The sequence below is a fragment of the Hyla sarda genome, unplaced genomic scaffold (genome assembly GCF_029499605.1).
Source record: "Hyla sarda isolate aHylSar1 unplaced genomic scaffold, aHylSar1.hap1 scaffold_2156, whole genome shotgun sequence".
NCBI lineage: Eukaryota > Metazoa > Chordata > Amphibia > Anura > Hylidae > Hyla > Hyla sarda.
Window position 1 is genome coordinate 33,557 of NW_026608824.1, and position 18,310 is coordinate 51,866.

General features: G+C 33.1%; 1 protein-coding gene across 1 annotated transcript; it reads right to left on the bottom strand.

Annotated features, from left to right (window-relative positions):
* Positions 1–793: 793 nt before the first annotated feature.
* Positions 794–3,121, bottom strand: LOC130319706 (zinc finger protein 501-like). Its single transcript, XM_056552969.1, has 4 exons — positions 2,973–3,121; positions 2,784–2,875; positions 2,558–2,666; positions 794–2,032 (listed from the first exon to the last, which is right to left on the bottom strand). Exons 1-4 carry the CDS (start codon positions 3,058–3,060, stop codon positions 1,122–1,124), a joined length of 1,200 nt encoding a protein of 399 aa, XP_056408944.1. The 5' UTR covers positions 3,061–3,121; the 3' UTR covers positions 794–1,121.
* Positions 3,122–18,310: the final 15,189 nt, after the last annotated feature.

Here is an 18,310-nt window from a genome sequence, read left to right on the forward strand (position 1 = left end):
TAAATAAAAAAATTACATTGTGATATTCTGGATGTGTGAGACCCAAAAGGGCCTACAGGGGGCGCCTGAAGTACTGTACTATATGTGAATTATATATGATGTCATAAAATGGGCGGAGATACAGAGTTCTGTATAAAGTTACACAAATAGGAAATGGATAAGATGGGAAATATAAAATATGATGATAAAGTGTTAGAGCCGCATAAGTGTGTGAAAAACGTAAAAAAAAACAAAAAACTAATATTTCTGAATTCAAGCGAAGAAGAATGAAAAAGAGAAAATCTACGTAACACTAATAGAAGGCGCTGAAGACTTTATTCATTACGACATTATATTATGAACAGGACCGCACTTGAACACCACTTTTACACCAGTTCCATGTGTTTTTGTTTGCGCCAGTTTTTATTGTAAATGTGGCTTAAAGGGGAACTCCAGTGGAAAAATTTTTTTTTTTATTTATTTTTTTGTTAAATCAACTGGTGCCAGAAAGTTAAACAAATTTGTAAATTTCTTCTATTTAAAAATCTTAATTCTTCCAGTACTTATCAGCTGCTGTATGCTCCACAGGAAGTTATTTTCTGTTTGAATTTCTTTTCTGTCTGACCACAGTGCTCTCTGCTGACACCTCTGTCCATGTCAGGAACTGCCCAAAGCAGGAGCAAATCCCCATAGCAAACATATGCTGCTCTGGACAGTTCCTGACATGGACAGAGGTGTCAGCAGAGAGAGCTGTGGTCAGACTGGAAAGAACTACACAACTTCCTGTGGAGCATACAGCAGATGATAAGTACTGGAAGGATTGAGATTTTTACAGAAAAATAATTTACAAATCTGTTTAACTTTCTGGCACCAGTTGATTGAAGAAAAAAAATAAAATATATTTTTCACAGGAGTACCCCTTTAAACATGGACAAGTCAATGCCACGCCCCCTTTTGGGGTATGAGAATGAAAATAATCAGGTATGGGGCAGGTAACTATTCTTCCCGGTATAAACATAATAAATCTGTAATTAATTCTACACAATATTATTCTGGAGCATCAGGTATATTAACGGGGTCGGTGTTTCTTTGTGAATTCCCAAATCCAATTTCCATGTAAAACGTTTCCCGCACGCAGATCATCATAGAGGCTTCTTTCCTGTGTGAGTTATCTCATGCTGCTTTAGGTTGTCGTCGGTGACAAAACCTTTCCCACATTCTAAACATGAATACGGCTTCTCTCCTGTATGTGTTCTCTCATGTCTAACTAGACTTGATCTACGGGGAAAACATTTCCCGCATTCCCCACATGGGTACGGCTTCTCTCCCGTGTGGCTCCTCGCATGTTTAACAAGATCCGATTTATACGTAAAACTTTTCCCACATTCCAAACACGAATACGGCTTCTTTCCTGAGTGACCTACCTCATGTCTAAGGAGATCAGACTTTTGCGAAAAACATTTCCCACATTCTAGACATGCAAACGGCTTCATTCCGGTGTGACTTAACTCGTGTCTAGCAAGATCAGACTTTTGAGCAAAAGATTTTGCACATGCTGAACACGTGTACGGCTTCTCTCCCGAATGACTTCTTTCATGTATGACAAGACTCGATTTATGGCCAAAACATTTCCCACAATCGGAACATACAAACGGCTTCTCTCCTGTGTGAATTCTCTCGTGTTTAATCAGCTCCGAATTATATGAAAAACATTCTCCACATTCTGAACATATAAAGGCGTATTTCTTCTTTTCTGGTTGGATTTGTGTGGGGGTAAAAAGATCCGATCTTCTTAAAAAACGCTTTTTCACACTCATCATATCGAATGTTCCCGCCTCTTTCTGGTCTGTATTTGTGGTTACAGCCTGTGGTGGGTCAGGAGAAGGTTCCCTATAATGAGGGGGATTACTAGATGACCGTTTTCTCCTGTGACGTCTTGGATGGAGATCAGGGGTATAGAGGTCGTCTCCTGAGGAGCTCTGCACAGTTTCATTATCTTCTACTTTATCATTCGGGGAGGACAAGATTTCTTCAGAATCCTTAGCAGAATCTTCTGTAACAACGGATAGAAAGATTTATATTTCACACCACAAATAAAATTGTATAAAATCAATAAGCAGCCTACATAATTCTGTCCCTGGTATAGGGGCCTCACAAACCTGCCCTCCCCCATGCCACAGGTCGGCCCCAACTGCTGGAGATGAAGCTCAGACGATACCTTTCCTCAGAATTTTTGGTCATAGACTTATGTCATTTTGGTCTAATGAGAAAAGGGTCACACGTCAAGTTACTAACCTCTCAGGGGCTACAGCACTTGAGAGAACCGTAACTTGGCGTGTGACCCTTTTCTTTTTAGACCAGAATGACTAAAGTCTTAGATGCTGTAGCCCCTGAGAGATCAGAAACTTGGTGTATGACCAATACAGAACTTGGAAAGTAAGTAAATATATCTGGGGTAACACCTCCTGGAATTATTACATACCTGGGGTAACACCTCCTGGCATTATTACATACCTGGGGAAACACCTCCAGGCATTATTACATACCTGGGGTAACACCTCCTGGCATTATTACATACCTGGGGTAACACCTCCTGAAATTTCCTCCTTCACTTCTCTCATACACGGGTGATGGCCCCTCATCCTCTCTTCTTCATCCTCCACTTTATTTTTAGTCAGATCTCCCCCCTGATGTGACATATAGAACAATTCACTACAATACAGCAGACAGGAGGAGCAACAGAGACCCCCAAAATCTATGACTGCAGGACCCCCCTATAGAGATATAGGATCAGCCTCATCTACCTGATGCTTCTCTGGGACATTTCCCTCTGGATAGTCCTGGGAATACAGAGGACGGGGACACCTCTCGGGTGGATTTCTATCAATGACTCCAGCTGTAGGGAACACACAGGGAATGAATACATCAGTGCTGGATAGATTTCTATGTTACTAGGTAGTGAGAGTGATATCTATATATATGTCTCTTCTTACCTTGTGATGCGAGGGGCCGGTGATCCTCCATCATGACTATGTCCTGGTACAGATCCTTGTGTCCTTCTACATACTCCCACTCCTCCATGGAGAAATAGACCGCCACATCCTGACACCTTATAGGAACCTGACACACAATGATACCGTCATCACCAGACCCCTCCATTACTGTATAATGTCCCAGCAGTGTCACCTCTCTAATCATCACCAGACCCCTCCATTACTGTATAATGTCCCAGCAGTGTCACCTCTCTAATCATCACCAGACCCCTCCATTACTGTATAATGTCCCAGCAGTGTCACCTCTCCAGTCATCACCAGACCCCTCCATTACTGTATAATGTCCCAGCAGTGTCACCTCTCCCGTCATTACCAGACCCCTCCATTACTGTATAATGTCCCAGCAGTGTCACCTTTCTAATCATCACCAGACCCCTCCATTACTATATAATGTCCCAGCAGTGTCACCTCTCCAGTCATCACCAGATCCCTCCATTACTGTATGATGTCCCAGCAGTGTCACCTCTCTAATCATCACCAGATCCCTCCATTACTGTATAATGTCCCAGCAGTGTCACCTCTCCTGTCATCACCAGACCTCTCCATTACTGTATAATGTCCCAGCAGTGTCACCTCTCCAGTCATCACCAGACCCCTCCATTACTGTATAATGTCCAAGCAGTGTCAACTCTCCAGTCATCACCAGACCCCTCCATTACTGTATAATGTCCCAGCAGTGTCACCTCTCCAGTCATCACCAGACCCCTCCATGACTGTATAATGTCCCAGCAGGGTCACCTCTCTAATCATCACCAGACCCCTCCATTACTGTATAATGTCCCAGCACTGTCACCTCTCTAATCATCACCAGACCCCTCCATTACTGTATAATGTCCCAGCAGTGTCACCTCTCCAGTCATCACCAGACCTCTCCATTACTGTATAATGTCCCAGCAGTGTCACCTCTCTAATCCTCACTAGACCCCCTCCATTACTATATTATGTTCCAGCACTGTCACCTCTCCAGTCATCACCAGACCCCTCCATTACTGCATAATGTCCCAGCAGTGTCACCTCTCTAATCATCACCAGACCCCTCCATTACTGCATAATGTCCCAGCAGTGTCACCTCTCCAATCATCACCAGACCCCTCCATTACTGTATAATGTCCCAGCAGTGTCACCTGTCCAGTCATCACCAGACCCCTCCATTACTGTATAATGTCCCAGCAGTGTCACCTCTCCAGTCATCACCAGACCCCTCCATTACTGTATAATGTCCCAGCAGTGTCACCTATCTAATCATCACCAGACCCCTCCATTACTGTATAATGTCCAGCAGTGTCACCTCTCCAGTCACCACAAGACCCCTCCATTACTATATAATGTCCCAGCAGTGTCACCTCTCTAATCATCACCAGACCCCTCCATTACTGTATAATGTCCCAGCAGGGTCACCTCTCCAGTCATCAATATGATACATCATAAAGGGACCACATCATATATCACATACACATCCTCACTTATTATATATATATCATACAGGGATCACATCATATATTATATACACATCCTCACTTATTATATATATATCATACAGGGATCACATTATATATCACATACACATCCTCACTTATTATATATATCATACAGGGATCACATCATATATCACATACACATCCTCACTTATTATATATATCATACAGGGGTCACATCATATATCACATACACATCCTCACTTATTATATATATCATACAGGGATCACATCATATATCACATACACATTCTCACTTATTATATATATATATCATACAGGGATCACGTTATATATCACATACACATCCTCACTTATTATATATATATCATACAGAGATCACATCATATATCACATACACATCCTCACTTATTATATATATATCATACAGGGGTCACATCATATGTCACATACACATCCTCACTTATTATATATTTATCATACAGGGATCACATCATATATCACATACACATCCTCACTTATTATATATATATCATACAGGGGTGACATCATATATCACATACACATCATCACTTATTATATATATATCATACAGGGGTCACATCATATGTCACATACACATCCTCACTTATTATATATTTATCATACAGGGATCACATCATATATCACATACACATCCTCACTTATTATATATATCATACAGGGGTCACATCATATATCACATACACATCCTCACTTATTATATATATCATACAGGGATCACATCATATATCACATACACATCCTCACTTATTATATATATCATACAGGGATCACATCATATATCCCATACACATCCTCACTTATTATATATATATATATATATATATATCATACAGGGATCACATCATATATCACATACACATCCTCACTTATTATATATATATCATACAGGGATCACATCATATATCACATACACATCCACACTTATATATATCATACAGGGACCACATCATATATCACATACACATCCTCACTTATTATATATATCATACAGGGGTCACATCATATATCACATACACATCCTCACTTATTATATATATCATACAGGGATCACATCATATATCACATACACATCCTCACTTATTATATATATATCATACAGGGATCACATCATATATCACATACACATCCTCACTTATTATATATATATCATACAGGGATCACATCATATATCACATACACATCCTCACTTATTATATATATATATCATACAGGGATCACATCATATATCACATACACATCCTCACTTATTATATATATATCATACAGGGATCACGTTATATATCACATACACATCCTCACTTATTATATATATATCATACAGAGATCACATCATATATCACATACACATCCTCACTTATTATATATATCATACAGGGGTCACATCAAATATCACATACACATCCTCACTTATTATATATATATATATCATACAGGGATCACATCATATATCACATACACATCCACACTTATTATATATATATCATACAGGGATCACATCATATATCACATACACATCCTCACTTATTATATATATCATACAGGGATCACATCATATATCACATACACATTCTCACTTATTATATATATCATGCAGGGATCACATCATATATCACATACACATCCTCACTTATTATATATATATCATACAGGGATCACATCATATATCGCATACACATCCTCACTTATTATATATATATCATACAGGGACCACATCATATATCACATACACATTCTCACTTATTATATATATCATACAGGGATCACATCATATATCACATACACATCCTCACTTATTATATATATATCATACAGGGACCACATCATATATCACATACACATCCTCACTTATTATATATATATCATACAGGGATCATATCATATATCACATACACATCCTCACTTATTATATATATCATACAGGGATCACATCATATATCACATACACATCCTCACTTATTATATATATCATACAGGGATCACATCATATATCACATACACATCCTCACTTATTATATATATCATACAGGGATCACATCATATATCACATACACATCCTCACTTATTATATATATCATACAGGGATCACATCATATATCACATACACATCCTCACTTATTATATATATATCATACAGGGATCACATCATATATCACATACACATCCTCACTTATTATATATATATCATACAGGGATCACATCATATATCACATACACATCCTCACTTATTATATATATATATCATACAGGGATCACATCATATATCACATACACATCCTCACTTATTATATATATATCATACAGGGATCACGTTATATATCACATACACATCCTCACTTATTATATATATATCATACAGAGATCACATCATATATCACACATCCTCACTTATTATATATATCATACAGGGGTCACATCATATATCACATACACATCCTCACTTATTATATATATATCATACAGGGATCACATCATATGTCACATACACATCCTCACTTATTATATATATATCATACAGGGATCACATTATATATCACATACACATCCTCACTTATTATATATATATCATACAGAGATCACATCATATATCACACATCCTCACTTATTATATATATCATACAGGGGTCACATCATATATCACATACACATCCTCACTTATTATATATATATCATACAGGGATCACATCATATGTCACATACACATCCTCACTTATTATATATATATCATACAGGGATCACATTATATATCACATACACATCCTCACTTATTATATATATATCATACAGGGATCACATCATATATCACATACACATCCTCACTTATTATATATATATCATACAGGGATCACATCATATATCACATACACATCCTCACTTATTATATATATATCATACAGGGATCACATCATATATCACATACACATCCACACTTATTATATATATATCATACAGGGATCACATCATATATCACATACACATCCTCACTTATTATATATATATCATACAGGGATCACATCATATATCACATACACATCCTCACTTATTATATATATCATACAGGGATCACATCATATATCACATACACATCCTCACATATATATCATACAGGGGTCACATCATATATCACATACACATCCTAACTTATTATATATATCATACAGGGATCACATCATATATCACATACACATCCTCACTTATTATATATATATCATACAGGGGTCACATCATACATCACATACACATCCTCACTTATTATATATATATCATACAGGGGTCACATCATACATCACATACACATCCTCACTTATTATATATATCATACAGGGGTCACATCATATATCACATACACATCCTCACTTATATATATATATATCATACAGGGATCACATCATATATCACATACACATCCTCACTTATTATATATATATCATACAGGGACCACATCATATATCACATACACATCCTCACTTATTATATATATATCATACAGGGACCACATCATATATCACATACACATCCTCACTTATTATATATATCATACAGGGGTCACATCATATATCACATACACATCCTCACTTATTATATATATCATACAGGGATCACATCATATATCACATACACATCCTCACTTATTATATATATATATCATACAGGGATCACATCATAAATCACATACACATCCTCACTTATTATATATATCATACAGGGATCACATCATATATCACATACACATCCTCACTTATTATATATATCATACAGGGATCACATCATATATCACATACACATCCTCACTTATTATATATATCATACAGAGATCACATCATATATCACATACACATCCTCACTTATATATATATCATACAGGGATCACATCATATATCACATACACATCCTCACTTATTATATATATATATCATACAGGGATCACATCATATATCACATACACATCCTCACTTATTATATATATATCATACAGGGATCACGTTATATATCACATACACATCCTCACTTATTATATATATATCATACAGAGATCACATCATATATCACATACACATCCTCACTTATTATATATATCATACAGGGGTCACATCATATATCACATACACATCCTCACTTATTATATATATATATATCATACAGGGATCACATCATATATCACATACACATCCACACTTATTATATATATATCATACAGGGATCACATCATATATCACATACACATCCTCACTTATTATATATATCATACAGGGATCACATCATATATCACATACACATTCTCACTTATTATATATATCATGCAGGGATCACATCATATATCACATACACATCCTCACTTATTATATATATATCATACAGGGATCACATCATATATCGCATACACATCCTCACTTATTATATATATATCATACAGGGACCACATCATATATCACATACACATTCTCACTTATTATATATATCATACAGGGATCACATCATATATCACATACACATCCTCACTTATTATATATATATCATACAGGGACCACATCATATATCACATACACATCCTCACTTATTATATATATATCATACAGGGATCATATCATATATCACATACACATCCTCACTTATTATATATATCATACAGGGATCACATCATATATCACATACACATCCTCACTTATTATATATATCATACAGGGATCACATCATATATCACATACACATCCTCACTTATTATATATATCATACAGGGATCACATCATATATCACATACACATCCTCACTTATTATATATATCATACAGGGATCACATCATATATCACATACACATCCTCACTTATTATATATATATCATACAGGGATCACATCATATATCACATACACATCCTCACTTATTATATATATATCATACAGGGATCACATCATATATCACATACACATCCTCACTTATTATATATATATATCATACAGGGATCACATCATATATCACATACACATCCTCACTTATTATATATATATCATACAGGGATCACGTTATATATCACATACACATCCTCACTTATTATATATATATCATACAGAGATCACATCATATATCACACATCCTCACTTATTATATATATCATACAGGGGTCACATCATATATCACATACACATCCTCACTTATTATATATATATCATACAGGGATCACATCATATGTCACATACACATCCTCACTTATTATATATATATCATACAGGGATCACATTATATATCACATACACATCCTCACTTATTATATATATATCATACAGAGATCACATCATATATCACACATCCTCACTTATTATATATATCATACAGGGGTCACATCATATATCACATACACATCCTCACTTATTATATATATATCATACAGGGATCACATCATATGTCACATACACATCCTCACTTATTATATATATATCATACAGGGATCACATTATATATCACATACACATCCTCACTTATTATATATATATCATACAGGGATCACATCATATATCACATACACATCCTCACTTATTATATATATATCATACAGGGATCACATCATATATCACATACACATCCTCACTTATTATATATATATCATACAGGGATCACATCATATATCACATACACATCCACACTTATTATATATATATCATACAGGGATCACATCATATATCACATACACATCCTCACTTATTATATATATATCATACAGGGATCACATCATATATCACATACACATCCTCACTTATTATATATATCATACAGGGATCACATCATATATCGCATACACATCCTCACATATATATCATACAGGGGTCACATCATATATCACATACACATCCTAACTTATTATATATATCATACAGGGATCACATCATATATCACATACACATCCTCACTTATTATATATATATCATACAGGGGTCACATCATACATCACATACACATCCTCACTTATTATATATATATCATACAGGGGTCACATCATACATCACATACACATCCTCACTTATTATATATATCATACAGGGGTCACATCATATATCACATACACATCCTCACTTATATATATATATATCATACAGGGATCACATCATATATCACATACACATCCTCACTTATTATATATATATCATACAGGGACCACATCATATATCACATACACATCCTCACTTATTATATATATATCATACAGGGACCACATCATATATCACATACACATCCTCACTTATTATATATATCATACAGGGGTCACATCATATATCACATACACATCCTCACTTATTATATATATCATACAGGGATCACATCATATATCACATACACATCCTCACTTATTATATATATCATACAGGGATCACATCATATATCACATACACATCCTCACTTATTATATATATCATACAGGGATCACATCATATATCACATACACATCCTCACTTATTATATATATCATACAGGGATCACATCATATATCACATACACATCCTCACTTATTATATATATCATACAGAGATCACATCATATATCACATACACATCCTCACTTATATATATATCATACAGGGATCACATCATATATCACATACACATCCTCACTTATTATATATATCATACAGGGATCACATCATATATCACATACACATCCTCACTTATTATATATATATATCATACAGGGGTCACATCATATATCACATACACATCCTCACTTATTATATATATATCATACAGGGATCACATCATATGTCACATACACATCCTCACTTATTATATATATCATACAGGGATCACATCATATATCACATACACATTCTCACTTATTATATATATCATGCAGGGATCACATCATATATCACATACACATCCTCACTTATATATATATCATACAGGGATCACATCATATATCACATACACATCCTCACTTATATATATATATCATACAGGGATCACATCATATATCACATACACATTCTCACTTATTATATATATCATACAGGGATCACATCATATATCACATACACATTCTCACTTATTATATATATCATACAGGGATCACATCATATATCACATACACATCCTCACTTATTATATATATCATACAGGGATCACATCATATATCACATACACATCCTCACTTATTATATATATCATACAGGGGTCACATCGTATATCACATACACATCCTCACTTATATATATATATATATCATACAGGGATCACATCATATATCACATACACATCCTCACTTATTATATATATATATATCATACAGGGACCACATCATATATCACATACACATCCTCACTTATTATATATATCATACAGGGACCACATCATATATCACATACACATCCTCACTTATTATATATATCATACAGGGGTCACATCATATATCACATACACATCCTCACATATATATCATACAGGGGTCACATCATATATCACATACACATCCTAACTTATTATATATATCATACAGGGATCACATCATATATCACATACACATCCTCACTTATTATATATATATCATACAGGGGTCACATCATACATCACATACACATCCTCACTTATTATATATATATCATACAGGGGTCACATCATACATCACATACACATCCTCACTTATTATATATATCATACAGGGGTCACATCATATATCACATACACATCCTCACATATATATATATATATATATCATACAGGGATCACATCATATATCACATACACATCCTCACTTATTATATATATATCATACAGGGACCACATCATATATCACATACACATCCTCACTTATTATATATATATATCATACAGGGACCACATCATATATCACATACACATCCTCACTTATATATATCATACAGGGGTCACATCATATATCACATACACATCCTCACTTATTATATATATCATACAGGGATCACATCATATATCACATACACATCCTCACTTATTATATATATCATACAGGGATCACATCATATATCACATACACATCCTCACTTATTATATATATCATACAGGGATCACATCATATATCACATACACATCCTCACTTATTATATATATCATACAGGGATCACATCATATATCACATACACATCCTCACTTATTATATATATCATACAGAGATCACATCATATATCACATACACATCCTCACTTATATATATATCATACAGGGATCACATCATATATCACATACACATCCTCACTTATTATATATATCATACAGGGATCACATCATATATCACATACACATTCTCACTTATTATATATATCATGCAGGGATCACATCATATATCACATACACATCCTCACTTATATATATATCATACAGGGATCACATCATATATCACATACACATCCTCACTTATATATATATCATACAGGGATCACATCATATATCACATACACATCCTCACTTATTATATATATCATACAGGGGTCACATCGTATATCACATACACATCCTCACTTATATATATATATATATATATATATATATCATACAGGGATCACATCATATATCACATACACATCCTCACTTATTATATATATATATCATACAGGGACCACATCATATATCACATACACATCCTCACTTATTATATATATATCATACAGGGACCACATCATATATCACATACACATCCTCACTTATTATATATATCATACAGGGGTCACATCATATATCACATACACATCCTCACTTATTATATATATCATACAGGGATCACATCATATATCACATACACATCCTCACTTATTATATATATCATACAGGGGTCACATCGTATATCACATACACATCCTCACTTATATATATATATATATATATCATACAGGGATCACATCATATATCACATACACATCCTCACTTATTATATATATATATCATACAGGGACCACATCATATATCACATACACATCCTCACTTATTATATATATATCATACAGGGACCACATCATATATCACATACACATCCTCACTTATTATATATATCATACAGGGTCACATCATATATCACATACACATCCTCACTTATTATATATATCATACAGGGATCACATCATATATCACATACACATCCTCACTTATATATATATATATCATACAGGGATCACATCATATATCACATACACATCCTCACTTATTATATATATATCATACAGGGATCACATTATATATCACATACACATCCTCACTTATTATATATATATATCATACAGGGGTCACATCATATATCACATACACATCCTCACTTATTATATATATATTATACAGGGATCACATCATATATCACATACACATCCTCACTTATTATATATATCATACAGGGATCACATTATATATCACATACACATCCTCACTTATTATATATATCATACAGGGATCACATCATATATCACATACACATCCTCACTTATTATATATATCATACAGAGGTCACATCATATATCACATACACATCCTCACTTATATATATATCATACAGGGATCACATCATATATCACATACACATCCTCACTTATTATATATATCATACAGGGATCACATCATATATCACATACACATCCTCACTTATTATATATATATATATAGATATCATACAGGGATCACATCATATATCACATACACATCCTCACTTATTATATATATATATATCATACAGGGATCACATCATATATCACATACACATCCTCACTTATTATATATATTATACAGGGATCACATCATATATCACATACACATCCTCACTTATATATATATCATACAGGGATCACATCATATATCACATACACATCCTCACTTATTATATATATATCATACAGGGATCACATCATATATCACATACACATCCTCACTTATTATATATATATCATACAGGGATCACATCATATATCACATACACATCCTCACTTATTATATATATATATCATACAGGGATCACATCATATATCACATACACATCCTCACTTATTATATATATATATCATACAGGGATCACATCATATATCACATACACATCCTCACTTATTATATATATATCATACAGGGATCACATCATATATCACATACACATCCTCACTTATTATATATATATCATACAGGGATCACATCATATATCACATACACATCCTCACTTATTATATATATCATACAGGGATCACATCATATATCACATACACATCCTCACTTATTATATATATATATATCATACAGGGATCACATCATATATCACATACACATCCTCACTTATTATATATATCATACAGGGATCACATCATATATCACATACACATCCTCACTTATTATATATATCATACAGGGATCACATCATATATCACATACACATCCTCACTTATTATATATATCATACAGGGATCACATCATATATCACATACACATCCTCACTTATTATATATATATATCATACAGGGATCACATCATATATCACATACACATCCTCACTTATTATATATATCATACAGGGATCACATCATATATCACATACACATCCTCACTTATTATATATATCATACAGGGATCACATCATATATCACATACACATCCTCACTTATTATATATATCATACAGGGATCACATCATATATCACATACACATCCTCACTTATTATATATATATATCATACAGGGATCACATCATATATCACATACACATCCTCACTTATTATATATATCATACAGGGATCACATCATATATCACATACACATCCTCACTTATTATATATATCATACAGGGATCACATCATATATCACATACACATCCTCACTTATTATATATATATCATACAGGGATCACATCATATATCACATACACATCCTCACTTATTATATATATATCATACAGGGATCACATCATATATCACATACACATCCTCACTTATTATATATATATCATACAGGGATCACATCATATATCACATACACATCCTCACTTATTATATATATATCATACAGGGATCACGTTATATATCACATACACATCCTCACTTATTATATATATATCATACAGAGATCACATCATATATCACACATCCTCACTTATTATATATATCATACAGGGGTCACATCACATATCACATACACATCCTCACTTATTATATATATCATACAGGGATCACATCATATGTCACATACACATCCTCACTTATTATATATATATCATACAGGGATCACATTATATATCACATACACATCCTCACTTATTATATATATATCATACAGGGATCACATTATATATCACATACACATCCTCACTTATTATATATATATCATACAGGGATCACATTATATATCACATACACATCCTCACTTATTATATATATATCATACAGGGATCACATCATATATCACATACACATCCTCACTTATTATATATATATCATACAGGGATCACATCATATATCACATACACATCCTCACTTATTATATATATATCATACAGGGATCACATCATATATCGCATACACATCCTCACTTATTATATATATATCATACAGGGACCACATCATATATCACATACACATTCTCACTTATTATATATATCATACAGGGATCACATCATATATCACATACACATCCTCACTTATTATATATATATCATACAGGGACCACATCATATATCACATACACATCCTCACTTATTATATATATATCATACAGGGATCATATCATATATCACATACACATCCTCACTTATTATATATATCATACAGGGATCACATCATATATCACATACACATCCTCACTTATTATATATATCATACAGGGATCACATCATATATCACATACACATCCTCACTTATTATATATATCATACAGGGATCACATCATATATCACATACACATCCTCACTTATTATATATATCATACAGGGATCACATCATATATCACATACACATCCTCACTTATTATATATATATCATACAGGGATCACATCATATATCACATACACATCCTCACTTATTATATATATATCATACAGGGATCACATCATATATCACATACACATCCTCACTTATTATATAATATATATCATACAGGGATCACATCATATATCACATACACATCCTCACTTATTATATATATATCAATACAGGGATCACGTTATATATCACATACACATCCTCACTTATTATATATATATCATACAGAGATCACATCATATATCACACATCCTCACTTATTATATATATCATACAGGGGTCACATCATATATCACATACACATCCTCACTTATTATATATATATATCATACAGGGATCACATCATATGTCACATACACATCCTCACTTATTATATATATATCATACAGGGATCACATTATATATCACATACACATCCTCACTTATTATATAATATATCATACAGAGATCACATCATATATCACACATCCTCACTTATTATATATATCATACAGGGGTCACATCATATATCACATACACATCCTCACTTATTATATATATCATACAGGGATCACATCATATGTCACATACACATCCTCACTTATTATATATATATCATACAGGGATCACATTATATATCACATACACATCCTCACTTATTATATATATATCATACAGGGATCACATCATATATCACATACACATCCTCACTTATTATATATATATCATACAGGGATCACATCATATATCACATACACATCCTCACTTATTATATATATATCATACAGGGATCACATCATATATCACATACACATCCACACTTATTATATATATATCATACAGGGATCACATCATATATCACATACACATCCTCACTTATTATATATATATCATACAGGGATCACATCATATATCACATACACATCCTCACTTATTATATATATCATACAGGGATCACATCATATATCACATACACATCCTCACATATATATCATACAGGGGTCACATCATATATCACATACACATCCTAACTTATTATATATATCATACAGGGATCACATCATATATCACATACACATCCTCACTTATTATATATATATCATACAGGGGTCACATCATACATCACATACACATCCTCACTTATTATATATATATCATACAGGGGTCACATCATACATCACATACACATCCTCACTTATTATATATATCATACAGGGGTCACATCATATATCACATACACATCCTCACTTATATATATATATATCATACAGGGATCACATCATATATCACATACACATCCTCACTTATTATATATATATCATACAGGGACCACATCATATATCACATACACATCCTCACTTATTATATATATATCATACAGGGACCACATCATATATCACATACACATCCTCACTTATTATATATATCATACAGGGGTCACATCATATATCACATACACATCCTCACTTATTATATATATCATACAGGGATCACATCATATATCACATACACATCCTCACTTATTATATATATATATCATACAGGGATCACATCATAAATCACATACACATCCTCACTTATTATATATATCATACAGGGATCACATCATATATCACATACACATCCTCACTTATTATATATATCATACAGGGATCACATCATATATCACATACACATCCTCACTTATTATATATATCATACAGAGATCACATCATATATCACATACACATCCTCACTTATATATATATCATACAGGGATCACATCATATATCACATACACATCCTCACTTATTATATATATATATCATACAGGGATCACATCATATATCACATACACATCCTCACTTATTATATATATATCATACAGG